Source organism: Drosophila takahashii, chromosome 2R (assembly GCF_030179915.1).
Source record: "Drosophila takahashii strain IR98-3 E-12201 chromosome 2R, DtakHiC1v2, whole genome shotgun sequence".
NCBI classification, from domain to species: Eukaryota; Metazoa; Arthropoda; class Insecta; order Diptera; family Drosophilidae; genus Drosophila; species Drosophila takahashii.
The window spans coordinates 11,786,297-11,811,405 of record NC_091679.1 but is presented as its reverse complement, the minus strand read 5'-3'; the positions used below and the strand labels follow the sequence as shown (position 1 = coordinate 11,811,405).

Below are 25,109 nucleotides of genomic sequence, written 5' to 3'. Positions count from 1 at the left end.
TATTTTGGTGATAAAGTTAGATAATAACCCAACTCTACTTGTTCAGGAGTAATTTCATTATTTTCATTACTCTCATCGCTATTGCTTAAGTTAATGTTTATATTTTGGTGATAAAGTTGTGTGATGTCATCATCAGTTAAATTAAAACTAGAAATATTATTAGAATTTGAATTTACTGAAACTACGTTAGATCCTAAAAGGTGAACATATTCAACTGAAGTGAGAAAAAAAAAACGAATTAATGAAATGAAATATTATATACTAAAGTAAATTAACTTGCCTTTTGTTGTTGCGGTTCAACAACTCGCTACACTCTAATAGACATAATTTTCCCCCATCAGAGTCTATACCACTCAAGTCTAGTTCCTCAATTATTATAACCTCTCTTTTACTTATCTTGGGTGAAGGTGGTAAATCTATTGTTTTTGGTAGAAGTGGATAGTAAAATAATTCTTCATCGATTTCTACACAGTTTATTTTAATCTTATACATATCTAGGTGGGAATGTTTTTTTAACCTTTTTGAAACGTAATGGCACTGGATTCTTAAAGTGAAAAGGTCCTTATAACCGAGTTTATAATATCTATCGAAACCTCTGTTTCGATTTTAAGAAAAGAATATTTTTTTTCTACACTACGCTTCTCTGTTTTATTTAAAATTTTTGAATCTTCACTTACATTATCATTATTACCATCTTCTTCATTTAGTGGCGTAAATGATTGTTTTGAGGGTGACGACAAATCATCGTACTCATCATAAATTTTGAAATTAGCTGGTGGGGGTGTTGATGATGATGTTTCTTCTGTTGCTTCTGTTGATGATGATGTTTCTTCTGTTGATAATGATGATGCTTCTGTTGATGATGATGATGCTTCTGTTGATGATGATGTTGCTTCTGTTGTTGTTGTTTCTGTTGTTGTTGTTTCTGAAATTAAATATCCTAACAAAAGTTAACAAAAATCGAAAAAGGAAAAAAAGTATTTTGTGATTGTTATTGATATTGGTATTTACCTTGTGGTGCTTCGTCGTCTTCATCTTTTTTTAGTTTCCTCTCTTCTGTAATATAGCTTGCCATTGTTGTTGCTTCTGAAATTAAATTACATATAGAAAAGTAATAAAACAAAAAAAAAATTTTTATTGTTTATTGTTATTATTGTTTTGATGTTCTTACCTTGTGAGGTTTTTAGTTTACTCTCTAACTCATCAATGTTATTTATATTCGCTAGTGAACTGTTCTTAAATAGATACAATTTCAGCTGAATATTCAAAACATCATTGTTGGGGAGTAAAATTTGAATAATTGTGGTTTCCATTGTCTCGTTGTATGTCGTTAGATGTGTAGTGGGTATTACACCCATTTCCACTACTGCTATTACAGAAACTATTATCAAAAATAGTTTTATTATTTTATTATTTTTCATTTTCACATACACACACAAACACAATTATTAATGAAGTTTGAGTTTTAAAATTTTCACTTTTATACGAGCAATTTGAGCTCCAATTTTCACCGTCTTGTCTTGCTTGCGATCGCTACTGAAAAAATCATAAGCGCCCCAGTAGTATTTATTTAGAATTTTCAGTATATAACTCTTATGTAAACGAATAAAGGGATGGGGCAATCATTCATAAATATGCTGGCGAACCAGTCCACCAAACAGAAACAATATATACAAACCTTGAGTAAACATTCTTATAGCCCTCCACATGCCCTCCACAGAAAGCAGAACATTCTTATCGCCCTCCACAGAAAGCAGAACATTCTATCAGACTTTGCGTGTGCGTATGTGGAAACTATTTTTGATTTCGTATACGTAGGGTGCGGCCTTTCGATGCGGGCGATTGTGTCTGGAAACTATTTTTGATGATGTGTACGTACATGAGCATGCGAGTCTGAACATAATTATAGAAACCACTTGTATTGGATGACCTTCGAAGTCTTTGCGTGTGCGTATGTGGAAACTATTTTGACTTTGTATACGTAGGGTGGTGGGGGATTTTGGCTGGAGACTATTTTTGAACTTGTACATAAGCTGTTACATGAGCATGCCGGTCTGAACATATTTATTTTTCTGTTGCTGAGTTGATTAGTATATGGAGTATATATTCTTTTATTTTCATTGCGAATAAAAGTTGCTCTATAAAATATTATCTTTAGATTCCCAGCTATCATATTTTTTTGAAAACCCCAACCAACGTACACGGACTTTATTCCCGTCTCTCTTTATTATTTTTTCCACTAAATATTTGTCTGGGAAACGAGTTTTTTTCAGTTCTTCTTTGTAAAATCCACCTTGTATTGGAGTACCTTCAAAGTCTTCCAACAAGTATGTGGTAGGGTATGTGTTTTTCACACTTGTTATTTTAAAAATTTCTGTAGTCCAATTCGGTGTATACCCCTTTTCAAACACATGTTTATATTTACTGATGCGTACATAATCTCCATTACGCAATTTCCCCACACTAAACATTTTGAGATGATTGTAGGCTGTTTTCAAAATGTGTTTTTCATTGGAAGAATTGACGTCAATTGGGGCGACCTTAATTGTTCTATGTGGTCTTTTGTTGTATATATCAATTAATTTTTTATACATATCAACCCACTTGTATGTTCCGCTAAAACTAAATTCACGCCACATAAGTTCCTTCAAACTTCTGTTGAAGCGTTCCACAATTGAAGCTTTTACAATTGAATAGGTAGAATAATGGTTTATTCCATATTGTTTCATTAACGCGTTAAATTGTTTGTTAAAAAATTCAGTTCCATCATCCGTTTGAAAATTTTTTGGTGTTCCACGTCCAGATTTGAAAATTTTTTCCATTGCCATTGAAACATCTTTAGCGCTTTTTGATTTTAATGCTTCTCCCCAGGCATATTTGCTAAAACAATCCACAACAGTCAAAATATAAAAATATCCTCCGTTAAGCTTTGAATACTTTCCCATTTCCACTAAATCTGCTTGCCAGAGATCATTTATACCCTTTGTCACTACCCTTCGACGTTTAAAATTACGTCGACACGGAGCATGAATTTCTTTAACAATACCCAATTTATCACTCATATTTTTTGGTACTAGAACTTTCTTACTATTGGATTTGCAGTACCTTCTATTTCAACTGTCTGTGATTTTAAAACTGATATCGGTTGAGTAACATATTTATAAACATAGCTCTCAATACTATTAATCTTTGTTAACATATTGGATAGGATTTTATCAACATTATCAACCCTCCCATTATTAACTTGAACTACATTTTCCAAAAAAGTTATTTTAGAAAGTCTTCGATTAAGGGATGTATTTATTTTCGTATTAAGGTCTTTCTTTAACGTCTCCAAGTTTTCATCGACATATTTTTTCGTCGTTGCATCCGAATAATCTATTGGGTTCCCACAATTTATAATTCGTTTCTGTTGGGTATTCAGGTTTTCGTCGCCATCAATGTACAACCCCACAACAGTTTTAATATCCCTTTTTAAAATATCTGTGTGCTCTTTTTCGTCTGAAAAGTGACCAAACTTGTCGACAGACATTTTGCTTATAAGGTAATTTAAAGTTTGTGAACCTTATTTATTCAATTAATATATAATTTTAGCCCCTCGCAGCTCTTCTATTATAATCATGATCTCGTTATTGTGATTAGTGTTGCCAGCGGCCTTTGAAGCTATTAAAAGCTGCAATCTTTCAACTAATTCATTGACGTCATCCCAATGGGTTTTGCTCTTTGTAGGGACATGTATCCAAATCCCTTTTAATTTGATTTTTTTTGTTTTGATTGAATTGGGGTGGGTATAGCTGAAGGAAGTATATTTTCATTGCTCATTAACTTTTTAATAATGTTTGTATACTTGTATCCTCTAGTTCCTTTTATTCGCTTATTTGGATCAAAATCTATTCTATGTGCACTTGTCTCAGTAATGATATCTTTATAATTTTTCAAGTCTGTGGCACTGAATTGTGTGGGTTTATTATGAACAATCAGAGAATAAAGCCCAGGAGTCAAATCCCACGTGCTTCCACTTGATAATTGAATTTTATTATGACTTAAATGTAATTCACTATTCCCCAAATTTAAGGATTTGGGGGTTGAAGAACTTTTTCTAGGTCCATAAGCAATATCCAGAACTTTATTTCTTGATAGACTGCTAATATTAAAATCATAGTCTGCATGAATTAGACTGCCAGCATCTGCTTCTTTTTCTAGCTGTGTTTCTAAAGGTGTTTCTAGCGGTGTTTCCGGCTCTGATCCCAATTCAATATGTGACTGTGAAAAAAATTTATCATCTGAGTCACTAGTAACATCATCATTATAAATTTTTGTTTCTTCATTTCGGCTATTATTATCATCATTATCGTAATCATGATCATCATCGTCATCACACCTTAATTGATGTTTCTTAAGCTTTTTACTGGGGGTTTCATTTTTAAATATTTCACCTTTTTTAAACTTTTTCTTTAATATATTTCTCGTTTTAGTAAGCTGACTTTAAATAAATTGACTCATTTCGGGTACTTTCAAAACTTTCACCACCGTCAGCACAAAAGATGTAATACCAGTTTATGAACTATACTTTACAGGGTTACATTTCATACTAATGAATGTTATAAAATATATATATTTGATCGAGCCCAAAGTCCTTCAGCTAGCCTTAATATAAAGGATCCAAGATCTCCTTTTCTCCAGCAGAAAAAATGCACATCAGCTCAGCTTAAAGTCTTTACTCGAACAGTAGTGATGACAAAGCCCACTAGGCGTTTGTCGATAGTGTTTTCATAACAGCGATAGTTAACATTGCTAGTATATCGATAGCGTTATCGTTTAAATTCAAGGAATATACAAAATACTAAATTCAATAAATTTCACAAAATTAATTTCAATAAGCGGCGCGAACATATTCCCCGCCTCATATCAATTCTTTCTCCCGAATAGAATGTGGGGTCTGCCATTGTTACGCCTTTTGGGGTCTGTAACATCACTTCATGTGCTGCTATCGAAGGTTGATACTGTGTGATTTCGGGCAAAACACAAAAGCTTTCAGTGGCCGTAAACCTCGTCACTCTAGACTTAAATGTGGCGGTTACCGATCCCCTGGTCTGAGAAGTTGAGTTACCTATTCCGCTAAGTCTGGTACTTGATTCTCTCACTGTCAACTTCAATTGTGCCACTAATTTACTCGTCAAAAAATTCAACTGGCTTCCAGAATCTAAAATACACCTACAGTTTTGATAAGTTCCGTCGCTGCTTTTAATAAGCACAACGGCAGTTGCTAGAAAACTGAAGGAGGACTTCGTCAACAGCGAACTATATAAAGAGTTGTGAGGTTGTTGATCCAGTGTGATTGGGATGGAACTGTTAGTGCTGGCAGGAGTCTCCCGATGAAGCAATTCATGATGAGGCTTGTTACACGCACTAAAATATTGGCTACTACAGGCTCTGGTAGAGTGGCGCTTGCTAAAACAGACTAGGCAGAGAGACAGCTTCTTGACCTCATGATACCGTTGCATCGGCGATAGCTCTTTAAATTTTGGGCAAGATTTAATAGAATGTCCACACCCGCACATAAAACAGCAGCTTTTTCCATTGCTATATACTGAAGTAGCTAAGCTTGATTTTTTGGAATCGCTTTTGAAATTGGGTTTGGAGCTGTTTGTCTGCCGAGCCTCACGACTTGCCAAATTCATACCTCTAGAGATTAAAAACTTTGAAAGCGTTGGCCAGGAAGGGAGTTCAGTACAATCCCATTCGCTTTCCCACTTCTCTACAGTCTCCTCGTCTAGCTTGCTGCGAACCAAATGAAATATAACCGCATCTAAAATCTCTTGATCTTTAGCTAGCGATCGTAAGGAAACTAGTTGCGAATTTACACTGTCTACTAAAATTCTTAAAGCATCTGAGTGGCTATGCTTGACACGCTTTAAATTAAAAAGCTCTAGAACGTGGGACTGAACAATGATCGCTTTATTTTCATAGCGATCTTGTAGCAGGCGAAGAGCACGAATATAATTAGCTCCAGATATTTCCAAGCAATCAATTGTAGTTAACGGCACGGGACCTAGAGCAGATCTCAAATGAATCATTTTTGATAGCTCATCCAGCTCACTGTCAGCGGCTATCAGCGTTCTAAACGTATTGAACCAACTAGTCCACTCGGTGAATTTTCCGGAAAATTCAGGTACCTTTAAAGACGGAAGCGGGACCGATCGCTGCGGGCGAGCTACCTGTGCACTATTCAAAACATCAGTACCGCTAAAATTCTTCAGACTGCTTAATACGTGAGCCTTAATTTCGCAATAAAGCTCCTCTACAGTGTAACGATAATCAATTCCACTTGCGTCGTCCATCTCCTGCTCGATCCTGGCTTGAATGTTGCAAAACTGGCTGTAATTTGACTCCACCAGGCTCAACCGTGCTTCTAGTTCTGCAGGCGTCATGGTAGCATTGTTTGCTGTAATGTAGTCTTTATTGCGTGTAAAGGAATTCACTAGGCCAGTTCGAGCTGTAAGAGCTTCATGCTCCTTCGATTTTTTAGGAGCCATATTTTAGGGAACGAATTTACTATGTTTTTAATACAGGCTTAAACCCAGTCAAATTTCAATTTATTTATATTAAAGGTTAACTGTTCTTATAAATTTCATTAACAAGTTAACGTCGAGCACGTGTTCGTGAATTATATAACCTACTCAGCTATGCGTATGTGTATATGTCCCCCTTTACGTGTATGAGTGCTTTAGGTTGGGACGCTAACGTCCGATTTACATGTGATCGCTGTCTAGAAAAATGGTAGCGATCAATTCTAACCTCACACCATAAAGACCGATTTACCACGCTATTAGAGTTAATATTCACACATCAAACCAAAAACATGTCTGCAAGAAATATTGTATTTATCAACCCAGTTCGGACTCACTTTCCAATATAGTCGATGCTGCCGCAGTCGCCGTCGCAATTATGACGCAGTCGCCGGCTTTCCAATAAATTCGATGCTGCCGCAGTCGCCGTCAACGTTATGACGTAGTCGCCGGCCAGTAGATAATTTCAATTAAATTGAGCTCCAACGACGAACTCCTCCGGGATTGAACCTTATCCAATAGGTCCCTGCTCGGGCGCCAAAATGATCGAGCCCAAAGTCCTTCAGCTAGCCTTAATATAAAGGATCCAAGATCTCCTTTTCTCCAGCAGAAAAAATGCACATCAGCTCAGCTTAAAGTCTTTACTCGAACAGTAGTGATGACAAAGCCCACTAGGCGTTTGTCGATAGTGTTTTCATAACAGCGATAGTTAACACTGCTAGTATATCGATAGCGTTATCGTTTAAATTCAAGGAATATACAAAATACTAAATTCAATAAATTTCACAAAATTAATTTCAATAAGCGGCGCGAACAATATTATTTATATGATTTTATTTTTGGCTGAAAAAGAATCATTTTACATTGCTTACATTTCCTCTTCAAATAAAAGAATTTAATGTGAGTGTGTGGGTGTGTGTGTGTGTGCATGTTTTATTGAGTATAATAAATGATTATGTACAAATGTTATAAATATTACAAAGTGATAAGTGGATTAAACAATTGTATTTAACTCTAGTTCCAGGGAATCATTGCTTCTTTTTATAACTCGATATTCCTTGTCCTTGAGCAACTTCAGATGACCATCTTTCATAGTGTTATATCTCTTAGGTAGATATAGAATATATTTATCCAGTTCCAAGGCAATGGAGTCCCCATAAACAGTTTTCTTCCTCTGCGCATTGATAACACTAGCTTACAAAATAATATTCTTGGTGTGCTCCCCAGCAATTGATGGCAAATTCTGTTAGTGTTGGACCCCTAGATCACAAAAATAGCAATTATTTTTTTTTCGATGGCACAGTTTTTTTTTAAAGATTTTTTAAAGTTCGAAATGCCAGTAATAAACTGGCTCAACCAAGTGGATATCTGCCGAGATATAAGAAGAAATTCGAAAAAAGTCAGAAATTTAACATTTCAAACTTTAAAAAATCTTTAAAAAAAAACTGTGCCATCGAAAAAAAAATTAGTGCTATTTTCGTGATCTAGGGGTCCAACACTAACAGAATTTGCCATCAATTGCTGGGGAGCATTTCGGCTGTAAACTAGTGTAATTGGGTAGCTGACGTTTATACCCATCTTGTTTTGTGATAGCAAGGGCTTCAATGCTCGCGTGTTGAACTCCTTTAAAACCCCGCCTCGAAGAATTTCCTCCTCCATAATGGTGTTCAGCTCACTTTCTGATGGAATTGGTTGATTTATGATGTTGTTGTTGTTGGTTTGAAGTTTGTCCTCGAAGAAGGTGGTTTAAATGAGAAGCAAGCTGATCGACTTGACAAGTTAATGTTAAAGTTCTGACTGTAAGGACTAAACGATTTCCGAGCTCATTTTATACCAGTTCTCAGACCGAGATTTCCATAGCAACAGGTTGTTGTTTTTTCCACCCTTGTTGTTTAAAAGTCGTTAAATCAGTTACTTTATTTGAATGAAAGCAGGAATTCAATGCACAGGTGTCCACAATTGTATGTTCCAAAACGTTGTACCTGTTCATAGTTATATTTGATTTTATCCCCTAAGTATTTCACAACTTCTTTTGATGGTTGTAAATTTCCAAAACTATCAATATAGAATATGCTGTTTTTGTTTTTGTGGTAAGCTACCCAATGTGTACCCCTTGATTTCGAGTCACCCAAGTTAATCACTCCACTCTCATTATTTTTAGGTGTTTTAGGGAGAGAGTCTCTCATAAACACTCCCCTAAAATGCGGTATATTCCTTTGAGCAAATTCCATTATATCTATATTTGATAATGCTCTTTTGGGTAGCTGACCACTTAGTTTTTTTGTTTCTTCATTCTCCCACCACGACTGTTGTATGGTTTTAGGTATAAGCCGTAACCATTTTTATGGGGTTTTAAGTATAGACCTTCACCCACGGAAACTTCTTCCATCTTTCGGTTGTGTCTTTTATTTTCTTCTAGCTGTTGCTTAGCAATTTTTTGCGTTTGTTATTAATTTTGCTACACTAGAAGTTCCTGAAGCTAAACTACCTATAGCACTTAATGCAGTTAAGATGGGTACCAGTGGTAAAAAACCAACCATTTTGGGAACATAGATCCGATTGAATTATGAATTGCTTTACGTGCAATTTTAATTGCATTAACCACATCCAGGGGTTTTCGTTTTTTCAATTCCCGACTCGCTTCTCTTACAACAGATGATAGTCTATTTATTTTCATCCTCCTACGCTTCCTCTTCTTCTGTTTTTTCTTATTTCGCTTCCGAACACCCATTCCAAAATGTTTCTTTGCTTTCATAATATTAGTTACAAAATATGCTGCTGCTCGCTCCTTAAGAGAACTATCCTTCGCCTTTACTCGCTCCCAAGCCTTGTTAATTAATTCAGAATCTGCCTTATGTCGATTGCTTAGATCGTTGTTTTGTGAATAGGCAATATCGTGAACCTTGCAAGCTTCATCCAACTGATTAATTCCGTGATCTCCACGCTGTAATCGCTCTGCAAGCTTTGTACCGGGTCCACAATAGTTATATCCAGGAATGTGAAACTCAATCGGAAGAGAATCTATTAACTTATTAATAAGACTACTTCCACGTTTACGGTGTAAATAATGACTGATGTGATTATAAAAACGTTTCCCCATTATATATTGTCTTTATTCATTAAAGATTTATCACGGAATAAACATATTTATAATAGGATGCGCTTAATAAAGCAAAAAAATAACATTATTGTTCGTAACATTGAGAACGTGAATAATGTTAAACAACCACCACGTCACAGTGAATTATTACCAAACACAATTAGAGCTCTTGTGGTTGGTCCATCCAACTGCGGGAAAACTAATGTAATGATCAGTCTTATTGTGAGAAACAAGATAATATTCGATCATATTTCTGTATGGGTCGTCACAAAAATATTGATTCTTTTTATTTATGTCAAACATATACACGGATACCAAAACATCTTATACGGGACAATGCAAATGTAATTATTATGTTTATGAGAATTATGAGACATTTACGAAAATTTGTCAAAAATGTTGGGAGGATAAATATGGATTTTTATTTATAAGTAAGGATGACAATATTGATAAGGGACGATATAGAAAAGGATTTGACCAATTTATTCTTCTTTAATTTTAATATAAGATTGGGGCGGGGTTGTATGACACCCAGTTGAACAACAGATTTCAAAATGGTTAGATCATTGACTCTATCAGTGAATGGAAATAGTTCCATTATAAACACAGTTTATTTTCCACCAATTGAATTAAACGGGGAATATGAGTGTGCGCTAGTTGAGTTTAACATGTACAACTCAATTCCCAACGTGGATGTAAATAACAACCTCTTTCATATTGGTGATAAAGTTATTATTATTCACACCGGCTCCTATGAACTCAACGATATTTCTCAATTTATTTACAACAAGTTAAAGGATTATAATCTGGAAAATACAGTGAAAATTGTAAGCAATAATAATACACTTCAAGTGGAAATAATTAGCAGTAAAGAAGATATATACTTTAACGAGGAGAGGTCAATAGGTCATTTGTTTGGTTTTAAGCAAAGAGTTTTAAAGGCAAACCAAAATCACTTGTCCGATAATGCTGTCAACATTTTAAAAATTAATTCCATTCGTTTGGAATGTAATATTGTGAGTGGCTCTTACGTTGATAATATACCAAATCACGTATTACATGAGTTTGCAATTTCGGTTCCACCGGGCTATAAAATGACTGTGACACCACACAATCTCATCTATTTACCTATTAACTGCAGAGAAATAAGTACTCTCTCAATACATATCGTTGATCAGAACGGAGATTTATTGAACTTGCGTGGTGAAAACGTATCAATTCGCGTACACATTCGTGCAATAGAATGATAATTTACAATAAAAGCATCGGTATACTTCATCAACCGCGCACTAGCAGTTGTAAAGCTAAAGGAACAGGATTAAATCGAAAGGGTCTTACATTAAAAAACAAATTGTTTTTAAAATCACTGGGCTTCAAAATTCAAATCTGATAATAATAATAATAAGAAGCATTAAAAATGAATGAAATTTTAAATGTTCGTGAGAGACCGTTTTCAGATGAAAGTATTTCGAAAAAGGAATATCATACATATTCGTCGTATCATCAATCATTTAAAGCAAATGATGTATGTATGTACTTGTATGTACTCCCTCACGAAAGCTATCTTAATTTTCAAGGAGTTGTTAAGAGAGTAGCAGCCGATGGTACAAGCACCACTGATAATATCGAGGTTACGTTTCGCAATAATTGTATGGCAAATTTTATTGATGAAATTAGATATGAAATAAATGGATACGAAATTGATAGAACACGGTTTGTTGGCATGAGCAGCACCCTTAAAAATTATCTATCGGAAAGTCGTCAGGAGAGTCGCAAACTTTTAAATGCTGGATGGAGTGGTGGAAATGATATTATTACAAAAGGTAATTTTAATTTCTCGCTACCCTTAAAAAATGTAATGGGGTTTGCTGAGGATTATAGAAAAGTTTTACTGAATTGTAAGCATGAACTTATACTTTTGCTCACAAAAAATCTGGATGATGTATATGTTAAAAACAAATCAAACCATACATATGTTTTGGAAATGACTAATATTAGCTGGAAAATCCCTCATGTAACACCCAGTGATGCTGCAAAAATTAAAATGTACGATTTAATAAAGAGTGGCGTAAACTTACCGATAGCTTTCCTTAGTTGGGATACATACATTAACCCAAAACTGATACAGGGAAATCAACACGTCTGGAGCCTAAATATAGGAAGTAATAGGGAAAGACCGAGATTTGCTATTATAGCCTTCATGTTGAATGGAGAACTAATTACAAATAATTTATCCAACCTGAAAGTCCACTTGAATTCAGAAACCTATTTATATGATGACTTAAATGTAAACTTTGAAAATGATAAATATGCCCACCTGTATGATATGTACACTCATAAAAAAAAATCGAAGAATTTCCTTAAAATCTAGAAAATTCTTTCTTGAATTTTTGCCAAAGGCGACCTCACCTTTGTTTCAAGAAATGGTTTTTTTGAAAGGCACCATTAAAACCAGAAAAAATATTTCTTGTTTTAAGAAATTAAATTTCTTAAATCAAGAAAGGGTTTTTTAGAAAGCCACCATAAAAACAAGAAAAAATATTTCTTAAAACAAGAAAGGCGATTCTTGTTTCAAAGGTGGTTTGTTTCTTGTTTCAAGAAATTAAATTTCTTAAAACAAGAAAGGGTTTTTTAGAAAGGCACCTTTTGAACAAGAAAAATTCTTTCTTGTTTAAATTTCCTTTCAAGAAATTTTATTTCTTGATTTAAGAAATAATATTTCTTGAAGCCTTGAAACCCTAAAAATAAAATGTAACTTGGTTTTTTCTTTTGCATATTTTATTTATTTAAATTTAAAACATTTAACACTGAACATTTAAACAATTTTAAATAACACATTTTTGACTTAAGAAAACATTATTATAACCAAATATGTAGTTGCAGGCAAAATTATTTTCTTCGGCTTTCCTCATCTGGAAAAAGAGTTATTGGGATATCAATGATTTGTTTTTAGATAAGAATAGATAGATGTTTTTAGATAATAGATAATAATGTAATGTTAATAATAGCCAAAATACAAACACGTTGGTCAGACGACCGAGAGAGGAGCAAGACAGGTAGAAAATGAAGAAGGAAGGGTTGAAAATCTAATTTCAGAAAGAGCCACATACATACATATATATTTACATACAGTCCTTTGCGCGAAGGGAGACCGAATGTAAGCAGGTCAGATCATGACAATTTTAAGAAGGAGTAGAGAGAAACGTCGCGACGCGTAGGTCAAGCGAGCGAGAGAGAGGAGCAGAATATGAAAGGGTTGAAAATCGGGTTTCAGATCGGGTGAGCCGCGTACATGCATAGATATTTACATGCATACATAAGTATGTCAAACAAATACAACATATTTTTCTTACCTTAGAATGTTTTAAAACAAAATTACAGCTTCGCTAAACAAATTATTTGGCTGATGCAACTGCAGGTATTTTCACTCTGAAAAATAAATAAAATGCGAGTAATAAGATAAAGTTATTATAGAACTGTACACCCACAAATTTATGTACAAATGTATGTATGTACGTAGCTCTTAGCTAAAAAACAATTCACCTAAATTGGTATACGCTTGGTAAAGAGATTTGAAATGTATCCTTTAATTACATACATACAATTGTACGCGCGCTATACAAAAAATTATATATTTACATACCTTTGAATATTCGGAAAAAGGCTTCACCTCTTATCCGCTTGAAAATCACGTCCATCACTCACGAATTTTTTTCACAACTGACGCTCGGGGGATCAGAGAAGTCGGTAGCCGGGTAGTAGTCGGGCCGAGTAGGCCCTTCGTCCCACTTCGTTTTTCTTGTCGTTAACATTCGGCAGCCGAAGGAAGTCAATGGCTACTTTCCTATATTCTAGGGTCATTTCATTCATATATTCAAAGGTGATTTTGTCCTAAAATACGTACAAAAATGTTTTGGCTGCGACGGCAAAACAGACATATGAGATTTTCATTTTTCTATTTTTAAGAAAAATTCTTTCTTGAATTTTTTCCATCAAGAAAGGTTTTCTGTATTCAAAGGCTAATTTTCTAATAACAAGAAATTTTTTTTCTATTTTCAAAGGTAGGCCGATTCAATGGCGAGATTTCCAAAATTTAGAAATTAATTTTTATGAGTGTATGCAATGTTTCAAAAGAGTTATTACAACCGCCCAGCAGAACCATTTTTATCACCGACAGAATTTAAAAGTAAACCTATTATTGTAGGGACCTATCGACGCGAGAATTTCAATCGAATTGAAAAAAGCAAACAATGAAAATACTCAAGCATATTGTCTCCTTATTCACGATCGTTTTGTTGTGTATAGTCCTTTAAGTGGGTTAGTTCAAAGAATTGTCTAACAATATATCAATCACATAAAATGGAGAAAGAACTAGTTGCAATTGATGTACAAGGATTTTTTGATAACAACGACAAGTTCATTCTAAAGGAAATTGGAGTTGTATTTAGCAAAGAAAATAAGTTTAACAATAATTTCGTTATACAACCTCCATTTGATTTCACTCGTCTTAAAAACAAGTCCCGAAAAACTGCTCTCTGGCTTACCAAAAACCATCATAAAATTTTTTGGAACGATGGAATAAACAACTTTAAGCAAACAAGAAAATATATTAAACAAATCACTTCGGGAAAGGTGGTTTTATGCAAGGGAATTGAAAAGAAACGTTTTCTAGAAATCTTTCTCAGATCTCCGCACATAAGAGATGTTGAGGAATTGGGTTGCCCACCATTAAACACCGTAAACATAAACCAATTCCCATTTTGCTCAATACATATTAAAAGCGGTATTTGTGCTCTGAACAATGCGCACAATATTTTAAATTTTTGCAATGGAACTATGGTCTAACACTTATACATATACAATGGATAACAGACAAAGTGGATTAATAAACCGAATGAATAATTTCACATCCCAATTTGGTGAGGAAATTTTTAAAGAAGATTTAAAATATCTCATTGATACGAGGAATATGTTCATAGATAAAGGAGAAGACGATCTTAACAAAACGGTATATGGTAATCATTTTACGTTTTGTAATAATGGATTCGGCGAAGATGCGTGTGCCTGCTTTTTCTATAAAAATCATCGAGACGGAGCCTTAAAACTAATGTCAACATATTTAGTGTATAAGAAAAGCCTGTTACAAATTTCCAAATAAACATGAGCTAAATTCATGACCTAAATTCAAATTAACATCTTTTTTTGTTTGGGGGATGGGTGATTTTTTTCAGTTATTTCTTCAGGTTAAAAAGTTAAAAAAATAAAAAAATATATTGGGGTGGGAGTTTGATTCTCAGTGGCAAGCAGGGACCGAAAATAACTGTTATTGAAAATTTTTCTTACCAAAAAAATCATGCACTTAGAAGAGTCCAAAAAATTTTTTAAATACACCATTATTTTTGTTAGCCGATGTAGTTTACAAATCCGTAATGATTTTTATAATAAAAGTCATAAATAACTGTTATTTGTTGATTTTTATGTATAACAGTTATTTCTTTGACATTTTAAGGAAAATTAAATAATTAAAAAAAACATGCTAACTGTGTTTTATATAACTTACTAAAAATCTTTAAAAAAAAGCCAACCGTGCATATTGTATACCTATATTTTTTTAAAATTTGTTTTACCCAAAAAATCGCCATAAATCAAGTTTGACTTTTATTTTTGAGCACGACGAATAACGGTTATTTGTCAACTTTTATTATAGAACTCAAAAAATAACAGTTATTCTTTGAGGCTTACTTTACGAATCCGAAAATAACTGTTAAAATGTGATTTTTAACATAAAACTCATAACAGTTAGGGTCCCTGGTGGCAAGCAAAGGGATCCCTTTTCAAGGGTGCTTGCTTTCAGCTGTTTCTTTGGGAGTTTGTTTCTCAGTGGCAAGCAAAGGGATCCCTTTTCAAGGGTGCTTGCTTTCAGCTGTTTCTTTTGGACGTGACAACAGCCCGTGACATTCTAACACGTACCCGTGTGAGTACCACACTTTCTTAATCTAAGCAAAGGACACCCGGCACACCCCAGTAATTTCTCCCCCATTAACTAGGATAACCCAAATATATCGCTATGATTACCTGCCACACCCCAGTAACTTCTCACCCGCTTAACTAGATTCCCTCCCCTCGTTTCACCCTATTTTTCTAACTTCTCCCACGTTCGATCCCGTCAATCTACTCGTCAACCACTTAAGCAGAATGCCTCCCCTCTTTCACCCCATTTCCTAGATACAAAAGCTGGATATAACTATTGTGGACCCTAATTTACGATCACCCGTCACACCCCAGTAACTTCTTCCCGCTTAATAAGAGTCCCGATTTCTTAAACGAAATTCGGGGGAGCGAATTCCTGAATACAAATCCTAGATATAAGCAACTTATCACCCTAATTTACGATCACCCGTCACACCCCAGTAACTTCTTCCCGCTTAATAAGAGTCCCGATTTCTTAAACGAAATTCGGGGGGGAGCGAATTCCTGAATACAAATCCTAGATATAAGCAACTTATCACCCTAATTTACGATCACTCGTCACACCCCAGTAATATCTCCCCCGATTAATTAGAGTCCCGATTTCTGGACCGAATTTCGGGATTCCTGATTCCTGAATACAAATCCTAGATACAAAAGCTGGATATAACTATTGTAGACCCTAATTAACGATCACTCGTCACGCACCCATTAACTTTAATTACCCCCCACACCTGTCACATTGTCCTGATTTATTACCCTAATTAGCATAATTAATTACCTCCCCCTCCACTTTTGTATCCAGCCTTTGTATCCAGAACCCCCATATATATACTACTATCAGGATTATAATAATTACCAAAATAATAATTATAATCAAAATAAATGGAACCAAAATAAAAAAACTGACACACAGTAAGATCAGGTCCAAAATAAAAGAGTACCGACTGGAACTGTTAACCAGCCGGCTAACAAGACCATGAGACTTAACATTATTGAGGCAGACCATTTTTTAGACAAAAGCCAGGAGTAGAATTACCCTACTTAATTAGAAATGATAAACAAATAAATAAACAAGAAAGGAAGCTACCTTCGGCCAGCCGAAGCTTATATACCCTTGTAGATAAAAGAATACTCACTCGGTGCAGTTCCAGGGATTCCAGATTCAGCGTTTCGATTTATTTCAATTTTGTTTTTAAGTAGTCAAGAATCAAAACGCCTACTTCCTACAAAGTTACAATGAATTTTCTTATATTTGTTTGGGAGCCTTAAGATATAGTGGTCCGATCCGGCTGGCTCCGACATATGTACTACCTGCAATAGAAAGAAGACCTTCGGGAAAGTTTCATCGCGATAGCTTTAAAACTGAGAGACTAGTTCGCATAGAAACGGACAGACGGACAGACGGACAGACGGACATGGCTAGATAGACTCGGCTATTGGTGCTGATCAAGAATATATATACTTTATGTGGTCGGAAACGTCTCCTTCACTGCGTTGCAAACATCTGACACCCTCTACAAGGGTATAAAAATTAAAAAATTATTAATATATATACTAAATAATATAATATTAAATTATTTAATAATAAAATATTATCATATAATAACTATATTTGATAAGCGATATACGTTTTACGAAATAGAAGACTTAGAGCCGGTTTCTCGAGTGCCGGCTAACATTTCTCGAACAGATAAAGTCCCTGCTAAGGCATTTTGGCTTTCTCGAGCACCAATGTGAGAGCTAACTTTGACAGGGACTCGGAGTCCCTGTTAAGCGTTTTCGGCTCGATAGAATGACAGCTGATTTCCCAAAGACTTTGAAGAAGACTATGAACTATGAAGAAGAAACGAAATCACAGCTGACTTTTCCTTTGAATTATACCCAAACAGCTGATAAAATAATCGAAGCACGCCATTTTTTGCGCTTTACAGCACAACTCTGTGCGTTAACAGCAATATGTAATTGTTTCTCGTTCAGATAAATTAAAGCAGTCGAGAAAGCGGATTTGCTTTTACAAACAGTTTATCTGGTCTTTAAGTTTTTCGAACAGATAGCTATCAGAGACTTTGACAGGGACTCGAGAAACCGGCCCTAAGACTCAGATTTGCTAGTAGGGTATACCCTATTAAAAACAAGGAAGGAAGCTACCCACCGGGAAAATTCCTCTGGAAAATAACATATTTTCAAGAGGTTTCTCCATACAAGCGGAAGGGATAAAACCTCATTCACCCCTTACATTTCTTCCATCTCTGGTTTCAAAATACACGGGGGTGACACAAAAAGTAAGGGGGAAATGAGGTTTCTATCTGGATCTCTGGCAGAAGAATGCAGGACAAAATCCACTGGTTTTTCGACTTTCCGCATTATAGATTTTCCACACGTACCCAGTTATGGTTTTCCTCCACTTGCAATATCTGCTTTTCTACACCCTCCCAGTTTTGGTTTTTCCAGACCCTCGCCGTTTTGGTTTTGCACTGCTTTGCAGTATCTGATTTTCCACAATAAAAATCATGTTTTTTGTAATATTTGTTTGTGTATTTATTAATAATACTTACAATCGAAGCATTGGAACTAATAATTTTTAATGCCTGAAGTATTCCCGGGTTTTGCTTGGCCGAATGCTGTTCTTAGATATCCATTTCTTGTCTTTCTTCTGAAAATATCAAAAATAATTTAGATATGAATGTAAGACCAGGAATTTTAATAAGAGTAATTACCATTATTAGGTCTCCGCACAAAATTAAAGGATCTCTCCAGAAATTATGTTTGCCATGGCCGATCATTTACCCTCTGTTCAGTTGTTTTATGTCAGGTATCTATATCAAACACTATGAGAAGAAAAAATAAAATATGACAAACGCAGGCGCAACACTTCTGGTCCCAAGAAGTCTCAATCGGCCTGGCTGAAATAAATGTAATATTTTGATTAGGTTAAATAACTAAGTTAGTACTGAAGTACTATTTTTACAACCATTTAATGAACACCTTACACCATTTACCACTGGTAAAGATTAAAAACATTTCAAGTGTCACTGAAATGCAGAATTTGTGTTGAAGATAGCATCCGGAGCCGTATATTTATTAATGGTGAATATATCTGTGGTACTAACCTTTGTAACGCTAAAATAAAGATTATTAAAAGACAACATTTATTTTATCACTCACCTTTTTATTGTTTTTTAGATTAAAATTAACTATTTTCACTTTTTTTCACTTTTTCCAACAAATTTAAAAATGATGTGACCCTGCATTATATTCTTGATAATACCATACAAAATGCAGATAAATTTGGTGTAAAGTAGGGTCACACTTTGGCGCCGAATAAATATTTCGTTTAAACAATACTTTTCAAGGACCGTAATCATTAAAAGTTACGTATATTATAGGTATATTAGGCATTTTTCGTGTTATCAATACCACCAACACGAGTTTTTATATTTTAACAACACTTAAAAATGGCTTAGGCCACGATCTGACGATCAAATTATTTTATTTCACAGAAAATGTTTAAAAATGTAGAAAACAATAATAGTTTTCTTTGTAATTTAATGTAATTCCTTGATAAAAGTGATCAAATATTTTAATCGTCTTACAGTGGCTTTTCTCTATAATTTTGTTGAATCCCACATTCATTCTTATTATTATTATAATAATGTTGAGTAAAATAAATTTATAATATCATTATAGACATTATGATAATAGTTAAATAGTTTAATTTTTTTGATTAACAATTATTAATATTTTTTCGACGAATTTTAAAATTACTAAAAATTAAAACTAAATGTAAGAACAAGTCTTTTGGTTTTGGTGTAAATCATAGGATTTTTAAATATTATAAGTTTGTACTTTTTTTGTTAAAAAATATTATAATCGTAGTGCCACAGAAATCACACAGCGCATAAGTGGCCTGATATTGATGCTACTCAGAAACCCACCCCCATTTAACGCTCAGAAATTATCTTACCCCACACCGCCGCCTGCAAAAAGGAACAGGATTTCAAGAACACAAAAACCAACTTCTCTCATTCCCGCTGGGTAGCTTCGGCCAGCCGAAGCTTATATACTCTTGCAGATCATTTAGAGCAGAGCATTAACTTACAAATAACAAAAATTTTAAATTTCGTATTGTTTTGACATTAATTTTTCTATCCTTCCCTATGGCAGCTATATAATATAGTCATCCGATTTTTGTTAAATTCCGAAATTCGAAATTCCGAAATATTAAATAAAAATCAAATCCTAGAGTAGAAGAGAATACAATAAAAATCAACGGAGCTATAATTTGTTTCCCATTAAGTTTTCGATCTTTCCTATGGCAGCTATATGAGTCTTGTGAAAGCTAAATACTTTTACACAATCGAGAAGTTTTTAGCAAACTCGAGGTCATGCCGGCTTAGACTTCAAGAAGTCCAAGATGTCGGCATTATGCCAAACACACAAAAAGGAGCGAAAAGGCTTCACTGTACATGCATGTTTCATGTAGTAGCCAACTGCAATCATCAGCAGTGAAAGCGCTGTCTTGGTCAACGATCGAAGTGGGTTACCATGCAAGCCGCGCTATAACTGGTTGGGAATTATAGCGTCGCCAGATCGGTAAAATTCGAAAAGCTGATCAAGCCCTTACTGTGTGTTGGACTTTCGATTTAGAATCTGGATTTCATCAGATTCTCATGAGTGAAACAGACGTACAAAAAACATCGTGCTAAACAATGGAAAGTACGAATTCTTGAGAATGCCATTTGGGTTGACTAGCACTCCCAGAATTTTCAAAGAGCAATGGATGATATATTAAGTGAAGAAGTCGGTAAAACATACCATGTTTATATGGATGACATTATAATCTTTTCAAAAACTATTGAACAACATTACAAAAATTTAATTGTCATAATTAAATTTTGCTGAATGCAAACATGAAAATTTCGATCGAAAAATCAAAGTTGTAACGTTCCTGCTATGCTGGGGTAGTTCAACGGTGTCCAAGAGTTGGTTCCAACATTTATTTATGTCCGGAGTGGTTGCTGTAAGAGTTTGACCCGGTCCCCAGAGTATGACACGAGCGGGGTTCGGTGAAATTGAAGTGGGTTGCGTTTATTTACTTAAATTTTACAGAGTTTAAGAAAAGGATAGAGCGGCGCGGCTGGTTCCGTTTTTGGCGGTGTCGTCGAGTGCGGTCGTGGGCGGCTACTGATCGTCCTTCGGTAGTTGCGCAGCGGCTGGCGTCCTGTAGATGAGAAAGGAAGAATACGGCTATCTGCGCCGGGAAGTATGCCCCTAGGTGGTTGGTCTTCCAGGTTAGGTGAGAGAGAGTGTGGAGACCACTGAGGTCTTCCAGGTTGTGAGACGAGTCGCACCCCACTGTGGGTCTACGAAGGTGAGTTCGGTGAGACGAGGGGGGGGGGGGTTAAAGAAACCCGAGCTGGTGGGCGTCTCGGTGAACCGAGGAATGGCTCGGGCTTAGAGTCCGCTGCCACTGATGGCGGCTTCCTCGCTCGGCGTCGGGTAGTGGTGGGTGGATGGGTTGTGGAACCCCAAAGATCGGCTGGCACTGATGACGGCCGGGCTTTTTATCTTTCTAAACCTAAGCTTATTTTATATGCTTACTTATATTGTGCGCTCTGGAGCGTCAAACACCACACCCCCCCCCCCCCCCCCTCTTGCGAAGGCCGAAGTGCCGAAGATGACCTTCCACGACTTCTCTTCATTCTTTACTAGGATGGTCTGCTGTTGCCCCTTCCGTTTCTGCCCCCAGCGTTCCTTTATCTCGTCCACTGCCCTGGCCGACATCGTTGCATCAGCCGGTACTGTCCACCACATCTATTTGGTGAACACGTCCGGCTGTTCCTGCTGTTGTGCTGCTACTGGAAGCGGTGGGCCGTGGAGTACCTCAGAACTTGGCTGGTCGTCTGTAGCTGGATGGGGGTGTAGCTCCAGGATGTCCCTATCCGGCGACGGCGTCCGCACTTTCCCCATCCTAGGCACCAGTTGGTGTCCGCCGACTTCTGCTCCAAGCAGTCTTCTCGGGGTGTGTGCCACTCCTTGTCTTCCCCCTATGGGTCGTGCCGTCGAGGGTTGCGCCGGTGGTCGGGGTGCCGGTAGGTCATCCTTCGTGCTTGTGCCCCGGTTGTCGTGCTCCACTAGTCGGCACATCGGTGGTTTGAGGCGAGTTGGCGCTGTCCGTACCCGCATTCCGGTACCCGCTGGTCTGGCCGATATTAGCTGTGCTAATCCTCCCGAAACTTCTCGCTTGACTTCTGAAATTTGTCCATGTTGTTGTTGTTGTGCACTGAAATGAGTAAGGCGTTACATTTATTACCCTCTGCCTCTAAACTATCAGGGTTTGTTAGCGTATGGTTAGTGTGTATATATATTTCAAGTCCCCAATGAATGCCCGTTTTGATTTCTTAGTTTTTTGATTTTTCAGTCTAGCTATTACCGGTGAACAAAAGTTGTCTATTACCCACGGCCCGTCATATTTTGGTGCTAGTTTCGCGTTAAACTTTTCCGCTGCGTTTTTTGTTGTTTTGTGTTTTGCACCAGACTAGCTGCCCTACACTTGGTTTCCATTCTCTTTTTCGTAGATCGTAGTGGAATATTTGTGTCCCCGCTGCTTCTTCCATGTTCTGGATTGCCTCGCTTCTAATCTCTCGTCGTTTCCACCTCGCTGCTACTGTTTCTGTCGCTAGTCCCGATCCTTTAGTAACTTTGTCGAACAGAGCTCCTGGTAGTCGTAGATTCCTTCCATACAATAATTGTGCTGGACTGAAACCCGACTCGGATAATCTGCTGTTATATGCTAGCATTAGGTCCGGCAGATTCTCGTCCCACCTGGTTTGTTCTTCTCCCACCATTTGTGATATCATGGTTTTGATGGTTCGGTTCGTCCTTTCGGTTGGGTTTTGTTGTGGCGTATATGGTGCTGTGAATTGCTGGTGTATTCCCCACTGCTCCATGGCGGTCTTTGCTTTCCTTCCCGTAAACTGGACCCCATTGTCGGATATCAGTGTTTTTGGTGCTCCAACTCTTGCGATTATTCTTTCACTAAATAATTTCAGGAAAGCTTCTGCCGTTGCTTGCCTTACTGCCGCGACTTCGTTCCATTTCGAGAACCTGTCTACTTTTACTACTAGTGTGATGTTTCCATGTTTCGTACGTGGTAGTGGTCCGACGAAGTCTACGCATATGGTTTCCCATGGTGCTTCGGTAATTTTAGTTAGCATTTTTCCCGCGGATTTTTGTTGAGACAGCTTGTATCGTTGGCAGCAAGACTTTACGAATTTTAAAATCCTCATCCTCATTCTGGGCCAAAAATATCTCTCCTTAATCCTTCTCAACGTCTTCCTAGGTGTCCTGCCGTCGCGTTGCAGTGGTTTTCTCGGAGCACCGTTTGAATTTCGCTCCTTGAAATGCAAAGTTTCCATGGTTGTAGGTCTTTTTCGATGCCGCCTTTCTTGTATAGTCTATCCCCTCTATTTTAAATTCCCCGTTGCTCGAATCCTTTTTTACCTCCTCGAATGCTTCCTTTATCCAATCGGTTTGACTTCTTGCGGTTTTGATTTCTACTGTTGGTGCCCTGGATAAAGCATCTGCCACTGCGTTCAACTTTCCTTTTCGGTATCTGACCTCGAATTGGAATGGTTGTAATCCGAGTGCCCATCTGGCCACCCTCCCTGAGGGGCTTTCTATCGAATTTAACCATTTCAGTGCCAAATGGTCCGTTTCCACTACAAATTGGTAGTATTCCAGGTACATTTTGTACTTATTGATGCTCCAGTAAATTGCTAAGCACTCCTTTTCGGTGGCACTATAATTTTTCTTCCTTGCTTAGCTTTCTGCTTGCGTTCGAGATCACATGTTCCCCTTCAGCATCTTCCTGGGTTAACACTGCTGCTATTCCCAGGTCACTTGCATCCGTTTCCAGTTTGAACTGTTTTGTAAAGTCCGGGCATGCCAGTACCGGTGCTATCGTTAAGCTTTCTTTTATCCGTTCAAACCCTTTTTGATGTTGGGCCTGCCACTCGATTTTTTATCCTTTTTTTACCAGCTCTTGTAGTGCACTTGCTTTTTCGGTGAATCCAGGGATGAATTTCCTATACCATGATGCCATATTTAAGAAACTGTGTACCTCCTTTGTGCTTTTCGGTGTCGGTAATTCTCATATGGCCGCCACCTTTTCTGGGTCCGTTCTGATGCCCTTGTCGGTCACGATGTGTCCCAAGTATTTTAGCTCTGTTTGAAAAAAATGACACTTCTCCGCATTTATCTTTAGGTTTGCATTTTGCAGCCGTCTGAACACTTCCCTTAATTTCTCTTAGTGTTCTTTTTTGTTCCTTCCTATGACCGTATCTAGTGCTCTTTGGAATGTAGCCGGAGCTGTTGTGAGCCCAAACGGCATCACCTACTGTGGTCCTCCATTGGTATCTGCCAATATCCGGATTTTAAATCCAGCGTGCTGATGAATTTTGCCTCTCTTCTCTGATAAGTCTATAAAGTCAATTCTTGGTAGCGGATAAGCATCCTTTTCGGTTCGTTCGTTCAGTAGCCGATAGTCCACACACATTCTCCATTCGTTGTTTTTCTTCTTTACCAGCACCACTGGTGCGCTGAATAGGCTATGTGATGGTTCTATTAATCCCAATGCTATTAATTCATCCACTGGTTCGTTGATTATCGCTTGCTGCTTTGGGTTACGTGGGTAGTATCTTTGTTTTACTGGCCTATCATCCTTCATGTGAATCTTTTAGGTTGTAATATTACTATTTCCCTTCATTCCTTCGAATACTTGCCTTGGTTTTTCCAGCAATTTGTCGATCTCCTCCTCTGTTGGTTCCATTTCGATTGTGGTCTGCCTGGTTTCCTCTTCTTCTGGACATTCCTTAGCTTCTGTGATGTCCAATTCCAGATTGCCGCATTGAATCCTTGTCTGTGTCTTCGCCAGAAAGTCCATTCCTAGTAGTATCCCTCCTGTAACCTGGTTTAAAATCAGAAAATCCAATTCGAATTCTTCTCCGGCGAATTGCACTCTGGCTTTGAAGTCTCAATCTGATTTTTGTCTTAATCCGTTTGCCATCTTTATCTCTGTCCTCACTTTCCTCCATCTTCCATGTCTTCTTAATTCGCTGTATCTTCTCTTGCTGATCACGCTCCGTAATGCTCCCGTATCTACTATTCCTTTCGCTTTTACCGCTCCGATCTTTATCATGGCCAATATCTGGAATCCGTCACACCTTAATTGGTCCCATGTAGCTGGTGTTTGATTCTGGTCCTGAGCTACCAGCGATATCTGCTCGGACCTCCGGTGTTTCCCGTTATGGCTTTGCAACACTCCGTTGTTCTTGTTCCGTTTCTGCCGCATACCCAACAGAACAATTTTGGCGGGTTGGTGCAAGATCTTGTGGCATGTCCTGTTCCCCCGCATCTCATGCAGATATCTGTTGTTCCGTTCTGGTTTCCTGTTACCACCGGCCGGTTGG

The 25,109-nt window shown here is 36.9% G+C and overlaps 2 protein-coding genes and 1 long non-coding RNA gene across 3 annotated transcripts in view; all 3 read right to left on the bottom strand.

The window, feature by feature from the left end:
* Positions 1 to 568: 568 nt before the first annotated feature.
* On the bottom strand, positions 569 to 1,518 carry LOC138912062 (sex-determining region Y protein-like). The gene is made up of 3 exons (XM_070211876.1): positions 1,172 to 1,518; positions 1,012 to 1,086; positions 569 to 925 (listed from the first exon to the last, which is right to left on the bottom strand). The coding sequence occupies exons 2-3, from the start codon at positions 1,033 to 1,035 to the stop codon at positions 704 to 706; spliced, it is 246 nt and encodes an 81-aa protein (XP_070067977.1). The 5' UTR covers positions 1,036 to 1,086; positions 1,172 to 1,518; the 3' UTR covers positions 569 to 703.
* A 10,911-nt stretch (positions 1,519 to 12,429) lies between these two features.
* Positions 12,430 to 13,672, bottom strand: LOC138912511 (uncharacterized). The gene is made up of 3 exons (XR_011418065.1): positions 13,313 to 13,672; positions 13,023 to 13,098; positions 12,430 to 12,581 (listed from the first exon to the last, which is right to left on the bottom strand). It is a non-coding gene; the product is annotated as an uncharacterized lncRNA (long non-coding RNA).
* A 7,781-nt stretch (positions 13,673 to 21,453) lies between these two features.
* The window catches only part of LOC138912116 (uncharacterized), a 90,273-nt gene continuing 86,617 nt past the window's right edge, over positions 21,454 to 25,109 (bottom strand). The window contains exon 2 of the mRNA XM_070211973.1: positions 21,454 to 21,922. Within this exon, the coding sequence (XP_070068074.1) occupies positions 21,454 to 21,825 (372 nt within the window). The 5' untranslated portion in view covers positions 21,826 to 21,922. The remainder of the gene's footprint in view (positions 21,923 to 25,109) is intronic.